General features: G+C 36.3%; 1 protein-coding gene across 3 annotated transcripts in view; it reads left to right on the top strand.

Moving 5' to 3' along the window:
* The window catches only part of LOC131074935 (uridine/cytidine kinase UKL1, chloroplastic), a 214,480-nt gene extending 200,973 nt beyond the window's left edge, over positions 1-13,507 (top strand). For all 3 annotated transcript variants that reach the window (XM_058011677.1, XM_058011678.2, XM_058011679.2), the window contains 4 exons: positions 9,461-9,554; positions 9,680-9,752; positions 12,284-12,366; positions 12,687-13,507. In XM_058011677.1, coding sequence (XP_057867660.1) covers positions 9,461-9,554; positions 9,680-9,752; positions 12,284-12,366; positions 12,687-12,929 — 493 coding nt within the window. In that variant the 3' untranslated portion in view covers positions 12,930-13,507. The remainder of the gene's footprint in view (positions 1-9,460; positions 9,555-9,679; positions 9,753-12,283; positions 12,367-12,686) is intronic.
* Positions 13,508-15,384: the final 1,877 nt, after the last annotated feature.

Consider the following 15,384-nt stretch of genomic DNA (forward strand, 5'->3'; position numbering starts at 1 on the left):
CATGTATGGAATATAACATTTAAGTTAAGTTATATTCCATATATACTTCCAGGATGTTTGAGAGTGGTTTCGGACCTCTAGGAGTTATATTGCAAAATCTAGTTTTTGGAGGATTCTTCAGTTTTCCAGACTTAGTCAAATTTCAGGATCAGGACATTCTAGACAGCCAAATTTCAGGGCATTTGGAGATCAGGATGACATTCCAGACTTCATCACTCGCCAACTTGATCTAGCTCGGACCTTCAAGAATGATACTCACTCACCAAGCAAGACACAATTAGCAACAAGTGCAAAACCAGGCCCTAAGGAAGACTTTCAAAGAAACCCTAATTTTGGGGCCCCAAAGACTCAACCTAGCTCAAGCAGAGCCTACCATCCTATTGATCCCCTGGCGACACTCAAAATGCAAAGGCTAACAGACAAACCCTAAACACCTAGAAAGAAAACCCTAGAAAGCCAAAAAAGTAGGGGTCCCCATTCGCAATGGGGCGATGTGTGAATACGTCACAACAGGATCCTAACTTAATTTGAAGCTTTATATCCATCAAATAAAGGGATAGTGAGCTTCCCCTATAAGCTTTACAAATCTTTGTGAGGTTGGTTCGGGGTGAGTCTCCTTTCATTCTTGGTTTTGGATTTTGACTTCCATGTACAAAATTTCATGAAGATGTCTGCCTGAAACTCAACACTTTTTGCCTCGTATTCAACATGGAGAGTATTCAATTCAACCTCCTTCTGGTCATATAACATGGAGAGTATTCAATTCAACCTCCTTCTGGTCATATATCTTCCTTGTCTATGACATGGCTTCTTTCTGCAAGAAAGTGACTCTCAGAAGTCGAGTATCAATGACTGATTTCACTAGGGTGTTTTGGTTAACTACTAAAGATGAAGATTCACCCTGTACATGATTACATGGAGGCATAGTTGCATTGTTTGGTTCCTTGGTTCCCTTACCCTGCATGCTTTAAATGAAGAGATTGATGAGCTGTTGCTGTCCATTCGTCAAGGATATCATCACATTGAAAAATTCTTGTTTCTATCTTTGTGTGACATTTTCTGGTTTCTTTATTCCCTTAGTTGATATCTGATTTTTCGTTCATTCATGGACATGCAGTCACTATTTATTATATATCTCACTTAGGCTGACCAGATCTTATCTCATATATGACTATAAAAACCTCAACCAAATGCATACATAATAAGAAACCCAGAAATACTAGAATAATTAAAAAAAATTGAATTTTTTATATTTTATTCAAACACAGACATACAACTTGAAATCTTCTAGTTTGATACAACTTATAAATCTGAACATGGTAGTCTAATGCATATGCAAATCTGAACATCTTTGATGTTTCAGAGTCACTCTAAATCTTGACTTGCTCCTTGAGGGTTTTTGTCCACACAATGGTCTAATATCTACTCCTTGAGGGTTTCCATCTTGTTGGTGTACATTTTATCATATACCGAACATTAGAATAAAATATCCAAGGATACTCTATCCTCTCCTAAACAAAATCACTACTTGTGCCAAGATTGCGAGAAAGACCACAAGGTGACTCCAAGGTCTGTATGTGCAAACAGGCGACTTTATGTGGATAGCTTCCTTAGTAGTGGGTGCTGAAATACAAGGGCGACTTACATTCAAAAAGATCATTCGCAAGTTAAGACTTAGACGAATTAAACAATAACTGCTCTCTTTTTTTTTTTTTTTTGATTTTTCAATTTTAGACTTCTTAAAAAAGAAAGGATAAAAAGGATAAGGGTTCAGGAGTTCTATGCTCTACTTCTAAGCTATTCCTATGAACTCAAGAGATAGTAAAGATTGGGTGAAACCAATAACAAGATTTTGTTTCGCCACTCTTTGACAACTATGCAAAGCAGGTTCAATCTTCTAAGGTTGTGCTCAAGATTTTCATACTTATGAATAATACCAACAATTGAACAATATTACTAAAAGTAGAAGTTAAGCATCCACATCAAGAGCTCAGGCTAACTTTACACATTGAACAAAAATCATCCATCCAAAGAAAGTATGAGCAAAAGTTTCACCAATCTAAACTATCAATCCTTCATTCATCTAACAACTTCAAAGCAAATTACTTTAAGCAAATCTATTCTATTCTATTCTACTGTTGAAGAAAGATACGCAACCATGCAACCACTTAATAACAACAAGATTTCAAGGCAAATACTTGCAAATGAACTTTTATTATTCAAGTAGCTCTAAGCAACAATTTCATAAATCTTTCCACAACACAATGAAATGAGAGAATGAGAGTTTATATAGAGTTTCTGAAAAATGAATGAATGGCCAACATCAATCTAAGATCAACAGCTAGATTAAGACACCCCAACCCTAGATAGAGTTTCTAAAAATAAAACTAGAGACAAATGCATGCTAGACAGGTGGTGTAGTTAGCCATCTCCTAAGAAGGTGCATCCTTATCCTCGCGGGCAGCATTGTGTTCAATGAATCTGGACACAATTGAGTCAACCCCTTCCATGGTGACATGTGGCAACATGTTGATCTTGTATTCCCATCCGTCCAAATCATCTGCGCAAGCGGCAAAAGCAATCTCCCACTCCAGCTCCTGTTTCTGGAAGGCATCTCAGATAGACAAAAATTCTGATGCCTTGGCCAAATTTTGTTTCAAGACTGGTCTTGTGATGGGGAAGAAAAGCTCCTGAAATCTGAGCTTTAGGCTTTCCAGCTGCATATCACTCTCTCTGATTGTTTCTTTCTCGAGCACATCTGCAACCATGAGGAAGATCTTATCCTGAATCTCTTTTATCTGCTCGTCGACCTTAGCACTAGCTGCCTTTACCTTCTCCAAAACTTCAGTGCGTGCAACTAATGTCCAATGCCATGCATTAAAATCATAGTCAGTCCCTGCTGCAATTATCTCTTTGTTAATCAATTCCTGTTTATGCATGCCCTTCAATACTCTAAGGCATAGAATAATCCTGTCTTGAATATCCTGGAGATCAATCCATGCTTGCAATTCTGGAGAGAAGGAAGGAAGTCTGCCCATATGTTAGTTTCAGTTTGTCTACAAATGTTGCTGCTCCTTTTCCATTCACCATCCATTCTTTGGTTTCTCTGGCCATAACTGCTTCTTCCTCAGATTATCTAACTGTTTCCTGTGAATTTAAAAGTGGAGGAACTTCTGGATTGGCTTGATTGAGCAGCTTAGTCAAGTGATGAATGTATTCCCTTAGGTGCTCAACTTCTCTTTTGTATTCCCTTTTCTTTCCCACTTCTTTGTCCAGTCTTGCATTCATGGAAGTGACTGAATTATTCAAGTCTTCAACTTCTTGACTCTTAGTAGTTGATCCCAAATTAATTGTAGTGATATCATATTCATGAGAATCAATATCTTCTTTTGCCTTGTCTACTTTTGGCACATGGATCTGCACCGTGCGACAGCTGGCTTCATCTCTCTGGATGGTGGAAAACCTTTTGGCTGGCTTCTTTACATCAACCTGTTCTAATTTGGCCAAGAAGTCAACTATATCATCTTCTTCTTGAACTTCTATTACTTGTGTCTTTACTTTCGATCTTTCCTTCAACCAATCAGGAACTGTAGGTTGTTCAACGCCTTCTACTTCCTGATCATTTCCTTCACATGGCATATTATGGCCTCCTCGAAGAGTGGAAATCATTCCCTCCTGAAATTCATTGCCCAAAATATCCATTTCATTATCTGACTCCAATATTTCTATGCCTGGAGGAGACGGGGTCTCTTCATCTTCTTGATGGTTTGACTCTACATTTTCTCAATGAACTAGGGAAGGAATCTCTATCTCTACCAATGACTCATCAATAGCCAATGTATCAATTATGTTCCCTAGTGCGGCAGAACGAGATGGTTCAAGCCTTTGCTTCTTCTGAGCAGGCCCTTCATTTACAACTGTCTTCCCTTTTGTCTTGGAAGAACTTCCTACTTCTCCTTTCTTTTTAGCACTTTCAGTCGTCTGGCATTTTGAGATGCTTCTGCATTTGAAGTTCATTCTTCTGCTTCACCCCATCAAGTCATAAGTCAAGGTCAAATTTCTCCATTTTAGTCCATTAATTTGTTGATCGACCCACCAACAAGAATACGTTACAACTGGCCGCATCAAAGTAACCAAGTCTAAATGCTCAGATTCTAACCATCTGACAGGCGGAAGAGGTGTATTCTCGTCGAAGCGTGGCTGAGTTTATTCTATATTATCTTCCAACTGATTAGGCACACAGAAAAGTTCAGTTATTCTAGATCAAGCTTATTGGTAGTTTGGACCAATCTTTTCCTAATGTCAAATTCATCTGCAACATTTGCCCAAAAATCTTCTAAGTCTATTTTATGTTTGTATCTCTCACCATTTATTGTTCCAATATTATTGTAAGGATCATAGTTAGCTCTGGACCGGTAGAATGTGAAGGGATACCATTGCATCTCTAGCCTAGCACTTTCAGCTGTCTGTGTCGTTGGACAAGACTCCAGCATATTTCCAATAAAGAATGGGAAGGAAATAGTTGCCTTTCGCCTTATTCTTTTGAAGCCTTGATATGTCTCCAGCTATCTAAGTACTTCTAGTAGGACCATTTTGTTGGTGGGATAGATCGTAAGTCGTTAAGGACGATTGGCAAAACCTTGAACTCTTATGTATGTGAATTTCAGAAATTGGGTAAACCAGGATCCATACTTGCTGATTAAACTCTTAGCTTCAAGAGATAGCCTTTGATGAGTTCCCCCTTGTAGTGTCCTTGTGATATACATCAGGAATGCATTATTTACTCGCTTGAAATGGCTCTTCTCACTAAGCTGCAATTGCAGGTAATAGTCATAAGACTTGAATTCATTTTCACCATTGCCAACTATACCTCTGCAAATCAGTCCGAAATATCTAAAATTTCCGGCCAACAGGTAGACAATATAAGAGCTCATGTAAAATGACTATCTTTTCTAAATTTGTCAATTGTTCATGAAGATTGTTACTAATTATGCGGGATCAATTGAACATCTTGACTCTCGAGGTGATTTTATCAATGAAATAGTACATTCATGTCTCGAATGGCGCACCCTGAGGGCTGCTCATTACTCTATTCAGTAGTAGGATGATGTCACCATATTCCTCTTTGATGTATGGGCATAGCAGCTTCTTTGGTATTTTCTTTTGAGAAGGTCTTGTCTTTTCCAACCATGACTTGTTGATATTTGTTGCACAAAGTTCAAATTGGTCATCATAGATCTTTTGGGTATCTTCTTTTGTCTTATATGATGTTTTATTGTAGTTTGGTAATCCAAACACTTCCTAAATGGCTAACTCTGAAAGATTAGCTAATACCCTTCCGTCAGGTGCAATGATCGCTCTTTCTTGTGCATCATAGTGCATAGCACATTCAACCATCAGCTCAGCACATTCTTTAGCTAATGGAAATCCAGTTGCTTGGACGACGCCATTCCTCATCATCCGGCGAGCAATGGGTGTTGACAGGTATCCATCATGGCCATACATTCTCTTTCTGAAGTCTTTGAAATCCACATGCCCAAGGTAAGTATCTGTGACATTCTTCCACTTGGATTTGATCTTTGATTCCGGCTGCAATTCTTTTCTGGCGAACTTCATCTTCAAGTTTTTCTAGAAGGAACTCCTTTGATGATCTTTAACCTGTAAAACACATGAAAATTATCATTATTTATTGAGAAAATTCGTAGTTTTAATTCTGATTTTGGACGTTTAAACTCAGAAATTTCACTTTCAGCTTGTTAAAAAGCTAAATATCTGTGAAAAATCAAACTGAAAGCAGATGAAATTGGTCAAGTACTTAGTAAATTTTGAGAAATAAATGGTTTAGACAAAAGAAATCAGTCAAGAATATGAATTTCTTGAACCTTTGGAGTTTTCTTTGACTGATTTTGATGAAAATTTGCCTTAAATCCTGAAAATTCTGTCTAAAACTACGAAAAAAACACTTATTTTCTTCCTTCCAACACTTACAAAATTTTTAATTCTTCAAAATTCCTTCTTGAAAATCAATTTTCCACAAAATCTGAGAGAGAAAACTTCTTCTCAATTGCACTCCAATCTTCCAACCCGATAATGAATTTGAAAGTGTCTGGTTGAAAATATATAGAGTTAAGAATTTTAATTTTTAGGAGCTCCATGTTTTTTTTTTTTAATTTTTATTATTTTTGTGTTTTTTATGTAAAAAATCTTTCCAAAATGGAAAGTTTTATTTCTCTTCCAAATCTCATCCTCAGCTAAAAAAAACAAGGAATCTTCTAGAACTTTCTCTCAAATTTCAAAAATTTCTTGAATTTTTGAAAATAATTCTTAGTGTTGAAAACATTTTCCTTTCGAAAATAATCCTAAGTGCTGGAAAAATCTAAAAATATTATGTGTCATGTTTAATTTTTCCAACCCATTCGTTTGATTGACCCTTGATTTCATGTGTTATTTTGTCAAATTTGTTTTTCCTCTAGCCATTTTTCTCTGCCATGGCAAGTTGATTATCTTCATGTCTATTCTTCAAATCGTGGGCGAATTTTTCATCTTGTTTAGGCATCTTCACACATTCCATTTATGCCTAGGAAAACTTGGAAGGTCTAATGTCTCATTCATCTTGGCAAATTTTGCTTCCATGTCCAAAATTTCTTGCTTTCAAGGCAAACTTGTCATCATGTTTGGCTCTCTTTCACATATCATGCTTAGCCAAGAGTGGGCGATCTTCATAGAAGTTTGGACATCTTATTTATCTTTGCCTTGGCCTTGAGCAAGCTTGAATGTTTATGTGCCAATGTTTGGCCACGTCTTTCTTTTCCCTTTCAACCTTATCTTAGGCGGACTTGGTATAGACTTTGCCATATTATTCTTGTCATCTCTTTCATGAGCGGACTTGGAAATTTGTTTGTCATATACTTAGTGTGCTTTATTTTCTCCTTTATACCTTGGCGGGCTTTGCTAATTATCTAGCCATCTCTTCTCCTTGTCCAGGAGGGCTTTGGCTCTCATTGGACATATGCTTTTCTATCCTCCCAACCTTGTCTTGCCATGGTGGACTTCAAGAAAGTCTAGCCATCTTCACATGTGTCTTGGTGGACTTCAAACAATGTTTGTCATGCTTTTCCTAATGTAAGGTGGAGTTGGAAGTTTGCTTGTCATATCTTAATGTGCTTTGCTTTTGTTTCTTTGCTTTTCATCTTTGTCTTGGCAAACTTTGCTTTAATCTTTATTTTTCCAAGTGTTTGTCATCCTTTCATGCCATGTCTTTATGCTTTTCTTAGCTAGGCGGACTTCAAGGGGTTTTGGACATTACTTTGTCTTGGCAAACCTTTCCTAGGCAGGGCAGACTTGGAGCTTTATTTGCATGGCGGAGTTCATGAACTTTTGGACGTTCTTCTTTATGCCAAGGTGGACTTGGCATAGTCCTTGCCATCTTCCAACACTTCCTAAGCGGATTTTGCTCTTCATGTTTGGATTTCTTCTTTAACTACAAGTAAGAGATTGCTCAACTTTAGGATATTCCTCTTAACTGCAGATCAGAGTATGACATTCATTTGCCAACTTGTGTTTGTGCATGGGTGGACTTGGAAGGTCATTGGACGTGTTTTGTTTTGTGCTTTATTTGCTTTTATTCTTCTACTTGTGCCTAGTGAACTTCAAGTGCTTTATGCCATCCTAACTTCATGCCATCCTTTCTATATGCCATGCGAACTTTCTTATGTTTGGCCATGTTAAGAGGAGGGCGGAATTCACATATGTTTGGACAGGACATGGCAGACTTTACCTTCCGTGCACCATCTTCTCTATCTTGACCATGGGCAGACTTCAAGTTATGTTTGCCATCCTCTAACACATGCTAGGCGGACTTTAAGATTGCTTGGAACTCCTTTCCAAAGGGCAGACTTGATGTTTGTTTGGCATGTGCAAGGGCGGACTTTGCTTTGGTCTAGACATTCCAACCTTACATCTTCCCATCTTTCAATGCTCCAAGGCAGACTTGGCCTTTCTTATGCCATGGCGGACTTTGAAGACCATCAGCCAAGAGCGGACTTGGCTCATGCTTTATGCCATGTTCACAAACTTCTAGATAGGGCAGACTTCACCCTCTGTCTGCCATTCTTCCATGTGCTTGGCTGGTTGGACTTTGATCTTCCTTTGGACAAATTTTCATCTTCATGCCACTTCTCTTCCAAACATCTTCATTCAAACTGCCATGTCCATCTCTAATTGCCGTGTTCATACCTGGATCATTTGGAACAGAACCCTAGATTAGGGTTTTCACCTTGCTTTTTACACATGGCAAAATTTTTTAATTCTGAGAACATGGGCACTGATCTTATGACCTGAGGAACAAAACCTAATTCTACTTTAAAAAAAGCAGAAAAAATCAAAAAGCAAGCCAAAAAAAACTGCTTCTCAGATTGGGCCCGAAGTGCCAAAAACAAAACTTTCTAAATTTAGAGAAAAGCATAAAAGCAAAAATTCCTAAAAATAGAAAGTTGTCAGAAATTACTCAAAGCAATTGCGATCCTCATCCTTTGGACCTTCTAAGCACTTTGACAACGTTCAAAGTTTCAAACACTGTTCTGAGCATGAACTCTCTACTTGGCTCTGGATGACTTCTCAAAAAACTTTGACCCAAAAACTCTCAAAGAAGAGACTTACGGAATTACAAAGCTAGGACAAAATCCTAAAAAACAAACTACTGGGGGTCCTCATCTGCAATGGGGCGATGTGTGAAATAGGTCACAACACATCCCAAGATGGTTTGATTGCCATGCCTGAAGAGTTTCGTCCCCAAATGCCACCAGTTGCTCTGATAGTGTCATGAGATTGAGAATGAATTTAGTTTTTTGTTTATAAATTTCTGAAGTGCCCTCTCTTGCACTTCTAATACTTCCCATATTCCTTCCTTTCCCTTTTTTCTGCATTCCTTAATTGTAGGCAATCCAGTCATCAATCAATGGTAGTTTTAACTGATAAGTCTATTCCTCAATTGATGGCAATTAAATGCCAAAGCCTTCCCTCTTATTTAACTGACACTAACTGACTCATTCACCTTATTTTATTAATTAACTGAACCATCCATTGTATCTCATTATTTAATTGGCCTTAACTGTTCCTACACTGCATTCGATTTACCCAATGCTACCCCTGTGCAGCCAGTCCCAGGAAGTGAATCCCTTGTACCATGGATGCCAAAAAGGGGACATTACAATAATCTTCTGCATAGCAAATGCTTTTCAACACACTTCATTATTTCAACATCCTTGTCATATATTCTCAAGATGGATCTGAGATAATTTTAATTATGACTTTTAGTACAAGGAAACTTCTATTTTCATTCAGAGAGTGCTTTATTTTAGATTGTGGTTTAAAACTTCAAGAGTCATAATTACCAGCTTAAAACACGATAGTCAACATATATCTTGCAGGATGTATAATTCTTGAATACTCTTTTGTGTAGTGGGGAAAGTATGGAAAATGCATTACGTGCATGTTGCAAAGGAATCAAAATTGGGAAAATTTTAATCCATCGTGATGGAGACAATGGTAAACAGGTAAGATATTTAATGTGGTTAAGCTGCCATTAATTCTCCATTATGTTCAGGTTTCATATATATAGATATATACACACACATACATGACAATTTTCTAATTATCTGTTCATTGTATGGACATGAAGCTTATTTATGAGAAATTACCAAGTGATATCTCTGAACGTCATGTTTTGCTCCTTGATCCGGTTTTAGCTACAGGTAAAATCTTGATTAATTCAATAATATTTTACTGCTTTATTTATTGGAATGTTTCGAAGTGCTTTCGTCCAAAAGTCTTTACTTAAATGGTCCAGTGCATCTCTATAGTTAATGAAGAATAATTCACTGGTTGTCAGAAAGAAATGTTCTGAGGTCATGAAATAGAAATAATTAATGTAATTGGAGAGTTGTCTATGGCTTTGTCTATCTCATGGTTGAAGCATTTGAAGGATATATGCTTAGCACCAGCTCACGAAGGAGCAGCTGCCCAAAAAAACTATAGTTTTATTTTTTCTTTCTGCATTTCTTGTAGTTTGGGGGGAGTAGTTTTTTTTCTGAGTGAACTCCTTAATTGCAGTTAACCTTAAATATTTTCAATTTATCGACTTTATAGAGGTACTTTCAAGTGTTACAGGGACACAACCTCTGGACTTTTCCAGCCATTCCAATCCCTGAGACATTTTGGGGACATGGGGATGGCTAGGAAATGTCCTTGGGGCTGTCCTCGATTATCAAATTTAGGGGCATCCTGGAAGTGCTAAAAAAATGCAGGGAATGTCGAGCCATCCCTTACATCCCAATAACCAAAGAAGGCCCTATATTAATTTTACTGATTTTCTCTTTAAGTTTCTGGATTTCTCAATTGTTTTGACCTCCCAAACGAATCAAATGTTTTGAACTGGGTAACTATGGTTGCAGGACAGCTGAAATATCTGTCCAGGAATTTTGAATTGTCAGAACATTAAAAATAGCCATGGTATTTTCAGTCCATGATAATGTTTAAAAATGTCTTTGGAGATAAGCGTGTCAAGATTTTTAGAATCAGCATTTTGGATCACACTTTGTGATCCATCATCTGGAAGAGGATAAACTTAGAATAGATTGCAGACAATGCTCCTTAAAAGGATAGATAAACATGTTTGTGGTCTAACTCTCCCTCGTTTTCGCTCCATGCTATCACCCTCCACCCTTTTAAGGAGCATTGTCTGCAATAATCATAAGTTTATCCTTTTCTTGATGATGGAACATGGAATGTGACCCAAAATGTAAATTCTAATAATCTTTATACAGTTATATCCAAAAACATTTTTAATTATTCTTAAAAAATGTTTTAACTCTAAAAATGAGATTAATTTTAAATGTTGTTCCTGTGGCATTTTCTCTAAATATGCTTCTAACAAACACTTGTCTATTTCATTTGTTCATTGAATTGTGAAGATATTTGAACATATAGAAAGAACTGCAAAAATTAGTTCTTAGTATCTTGAAGATTTATTCACTCCGTTTGTTAGTTCATCTCAAGAGCTCATCCACGAGTATTTGTTGCAGTAAACAAAGGTTGGAGAAAAAAAGTTATAAGGAAATCAATTTCTGCAGTGATTCTGACAAATTGTAGAATTGAGATAATATTGTTTTTCTTAACTCCACCACTCACAGAGTCTTGCCCATAATAAGAAATATATATGGGCTTAAGGGGTCTTCTTATCATAATCTTCTGGAAAGAGTGAAAGGTTTTCCTAGAATTCCATTGATTGAAATCGAAACTGAGCATAGTGACACCACTGTTTATCCTTTTAATGACTTGCTCATTAAACCCAACTATTTCAAGTGACTGCTATATCAGGTTTCAGTCTATAAAAAGCCTTCAAAATATCCAGTGTGATCTTAATCCCTCACCATTTCTGCACCTGTACGGAGTGAATGATTTCTTCAACTGAGATGATATCTGTAATTTGTCTCCTCAATATAAAAGCTCATTGTAAGAAGGAAATCAGCTTAGAAAGGATTTCTGTGGTCCACAAAGAATTAATTTGTATATAATCTTGTAAATCATATTGCATTCTGCAAATGGTCTAGTATCTCCCATACACTCAAGCTTGGCCACTTTTGGGATCAAAACAAATATAATAGTTGTTAATTGATGCAGCATTTTCTAATTCTTTCAAGATTCCTTATATTATCTCTATTGGTACTTTTTAATTATATTCCAAAATTGCATTTGGAACCGAGCAAAACATCCATCAGGTCCAGGCACCCTGTCTTGTTGGAATGAGAAGAATATGAATCTTAAGATCATCGTGAGTAGCTGGCCCAGTAATATGGTTATATATGATGAATGCCTTAGAAATGAATAATTGAAGTTCCCTATATTTCTAAAATTTCCCTACACCTAAAAAAAGGTTTCCTATCCCCTACCATCCAGAAACATGTCCTGCCATCCCCTGCCACCCCTGCCCTGGAAATGCCGTAGAATGATCCAATACTACCTTTTCTTGGCAACAGGTGGTTGATCACAGTATTAAGCTAGATCCTTTGTGATTAACGTTGCTAATACATTAAGAGGGTCGTATTATCTTAATGTCCCTCTAAAGGATTCTGCTCCTCACTTATAAAACTAGTAGGGACTGCAGCAAACGCTGGTTAATGATATATTACAAATACATTTTTATGCTTGCACAGGCCATTGACAATGCTTGTTTAACTCCGGCTTTCTTGTGGGTTTGTTGATGTCCTTGTGTGCAATTGTGTAGGAAATTCGGCTGGGCAGGCTATTGAACTTCTAATACAAAAAGGCGTGCCAGAATCTCATATCATATTCCTAAATCTCATTTCTGTAAGTTGAACATTGCATTAACATCTTAGATGAAATTAATGGAATTGCAACCACACTCACTTCATGTGCATGATTTTTATTTTGGTCTTCTAGCTTTATTCTTCATTTTGTTCTCAGTTGGGATTCAGTTTCAACATAATTTGAGAAAACCAAATTCTTGCTTTTTGTCACAAGTCTTTATATTGTTCTTCTTTTTTTGGAAAGCTCTCATATATTGAGGCAGTTGCAATTATGTACCTTCTTTGTATCATCAACTTTAAATTTTTCCCATACTTTGGTTGAAGTTTTGTCAATCTAATAATTGCAGTGTTCTTTTTCAGGCCCCCGAAGGTATTCACTGTGTTTGCAAGCGGTTTCCAAGGCTCAAAATTGTAACTTCTGAAATTGATGTGGCATTGAATGAAGAGTTTCGCGTAGTTCCTGGGATGGGAGAATTCGGTGATAGGTACTTTGGTACTTATGACGAACCTCCTACTTCAGCACCTGAAAATGCTTTCAAGCTGGCAAACAATTTACAAGTATTCAAAGATGTTTTCCCCCCTCCTTTCTGCCAGCAGGCTTGACTTCATGGATGATGTGCTGCATAGGACCTCATTGTGAATTTAAAGAATTTTTACATATTTGTTTGTATGATTCTTGAATAATGGGATATTGCCTCATTTGTGGCTCGACAATATTGGCAATACCTATTCATATATGAGATGTTAAAATCCTCTAATTCTTTAACAATCTCTATACAACGGAAAAGTATTCAGTCCATTTTACCCGTAACTGCTAGATCAATATAATCTATATCAGGGTACTGTTTGGTTTTTAATGGGTTGCCCACTGATGAGTACAAACTAGAAACTTTATGTTTGTATAATGAACCATTAGTGGTAACCCATTTCTTTTAAAAGCTATTAACTGACACGAGTTCTCGAAGAAAAACCATTTTTCTGTTATATCAGAAGCCATCAAAAAATGTTATGTAATATACAGTTAAAGCGACATATTTCACTTGACAGTTCTTTCTTTTTCTTCTAGATGCGGTATTTTGAAAATGCTGGAACTGCTCATTAGAAGGCATCCGCTGTTACTTTGAGAAATGAACTAAGTAATCTACAGGAAAGAAATCCTTGAAATTGGCGTGTTTGATCAACCTTTTTGTTTCTTTTAATGTAGGATTCTAAGATGGGTATCCTTGATTTTTGTGTTACTGCATTTGTCCTGTTCTCCAATATGTCATTTTGTGTTTTACCAACATGTGTATAATTACCTGTGGAAATGTAATCATCAGCATATTTGAAGTGGGTCCAACACACTACATAGATCATTAATTTTTTTGTTATCAAACCATAAACCAAATGGCTAGCCTAACTCTATAAGTATAGACAATATCATTGAAATTCGTGGTTCCGTCTAATTTACATATGCCAGTCTAGATATGACATAGTACACATCTTTTGTGTAATAAAAGATTAAATTGAAAGTTAATTCACAAACAATGCAGAAGTTAACAATTTTTGGAACAGGTAAGTGCCTAGAAACTTTAAATATCAAACGAGTTATATGGTTCATGAACAGTGCAGGATTTTAAAAAGAAAACTGGTAGTAGTTGTAAATGACGAAAAAATGGTAAATATTAAACCTTGGGAGTCTTATTAACTGATGAGTCCTTCATGCTACATATATACGCCAAATCAATCTTCAATCTTCCTATACAATGTAAGTAACGAGAATTGAAGAGTATCACGTGCAAATTAAATAGCTATTTTGATTTGCAGTGAAGCAAATTCCAGCCAAAATTTAATTCAAAAAAGGAAAGAAAAAGATAAAAGAACGAAATTGCATGATTCAATTGCCAAAACAAAATCTAACAATATTTTGCATCACTTCTTATGATGGCTAGTGGGGACGTTCTTACCACAAATCCAAATGTGTGCCTTGTAGGAGGCAGTGAGACCATATTTTTTATAACATTAGAGAAATAAGGGAACATTGTTCTTATAGTGCATATTCAGCTCGATCTATGAAAGGTGGCACATGTCACGACGCATCACCACTACACACATCAATGGAAGAATACTGTTACCGAAGGACAGATGAGTTCTCATGCTGAACATTGTGAAGGCAACTGTACCTACTACCACACTCAACAAGTTAGAATGAAAGGTAAACCAATCAAAATTTATTATTTTACCTTAATAAACATCATTTTCATTTGCAATATAAGTTTTATGCTAGCTTAATGTGATATATGAAACAGCTTACTTTATTTGAAGTTTTACTTAATGCTACATTCAACAATCTAATCTATCTAATCTAATTAAGATCACTAAGATGTGCTATTATTTTTTTCTTCTACATTCTTAGTGATAAGGAAAAGGAAATACACTAGAATAACAAGAGGTGAAAGACATGATAACTAAGCGTTTACAAAATGTTAAATGGCTGTTATGAACTAAAATACTGCTTGGAAATATAAATTATAGAGACAAATAAAAACACAAAAGTTGGATGAAATCACAAAAGAGGACTCGAGCAGTCATGTGAATGTTTGTATGGGTGTGCCAAATTCTGAGCTGAATAAAGGACCTTGACTATTATAAAAATTTGTTAAATAGATTTGAATTAATACATTACAATAAATACCGATACATATCTCCTAAAAATAAACAAGTGTCACATAAACTAATCAACGACTATTAATTAGACTTTAATGATAAAACTTCAAGTAATAATATGGATACAAAATCATTGAATGATGAGCTGAGCTTGGAAATAAGAATGTAAGAATTGGTACATAGAGGGGGTGACTATTTAGAGTTTCCCAAATGATCAATTTTTTATACTGGTAAAACTATACAAAACCACTAAATGAGAGCTGGGCTTGTAAATAAGAACATAAGAAACCACTCGTGTATGGTACATAAGGAGGGGTGACTATTGTGGAGTTTTCCAAATGTTCAATTCTTTGCATTGGTCTTTTAACCTCAAATAGTCAAAAAGAAATATGTAATTTGTTTGTGTGCGCTC

The sequence above is a fragment of the Cryptomeria japonica genome, chromosome 5 (assembly GCF_030272615.1).
Source record: "Cryptomeria japonica chromosome 5, Sugi_1.0, whole genome shotgun sequence".
In the NCBI taxonomy this organism is placed as follows: domain Eukaryota; kingdom Viridiplantae; phylum Streptophyta; class Pinopsida; order Cupressales; family Cupressaceae; genus Cryptomeria; species Cryptomeria japonica.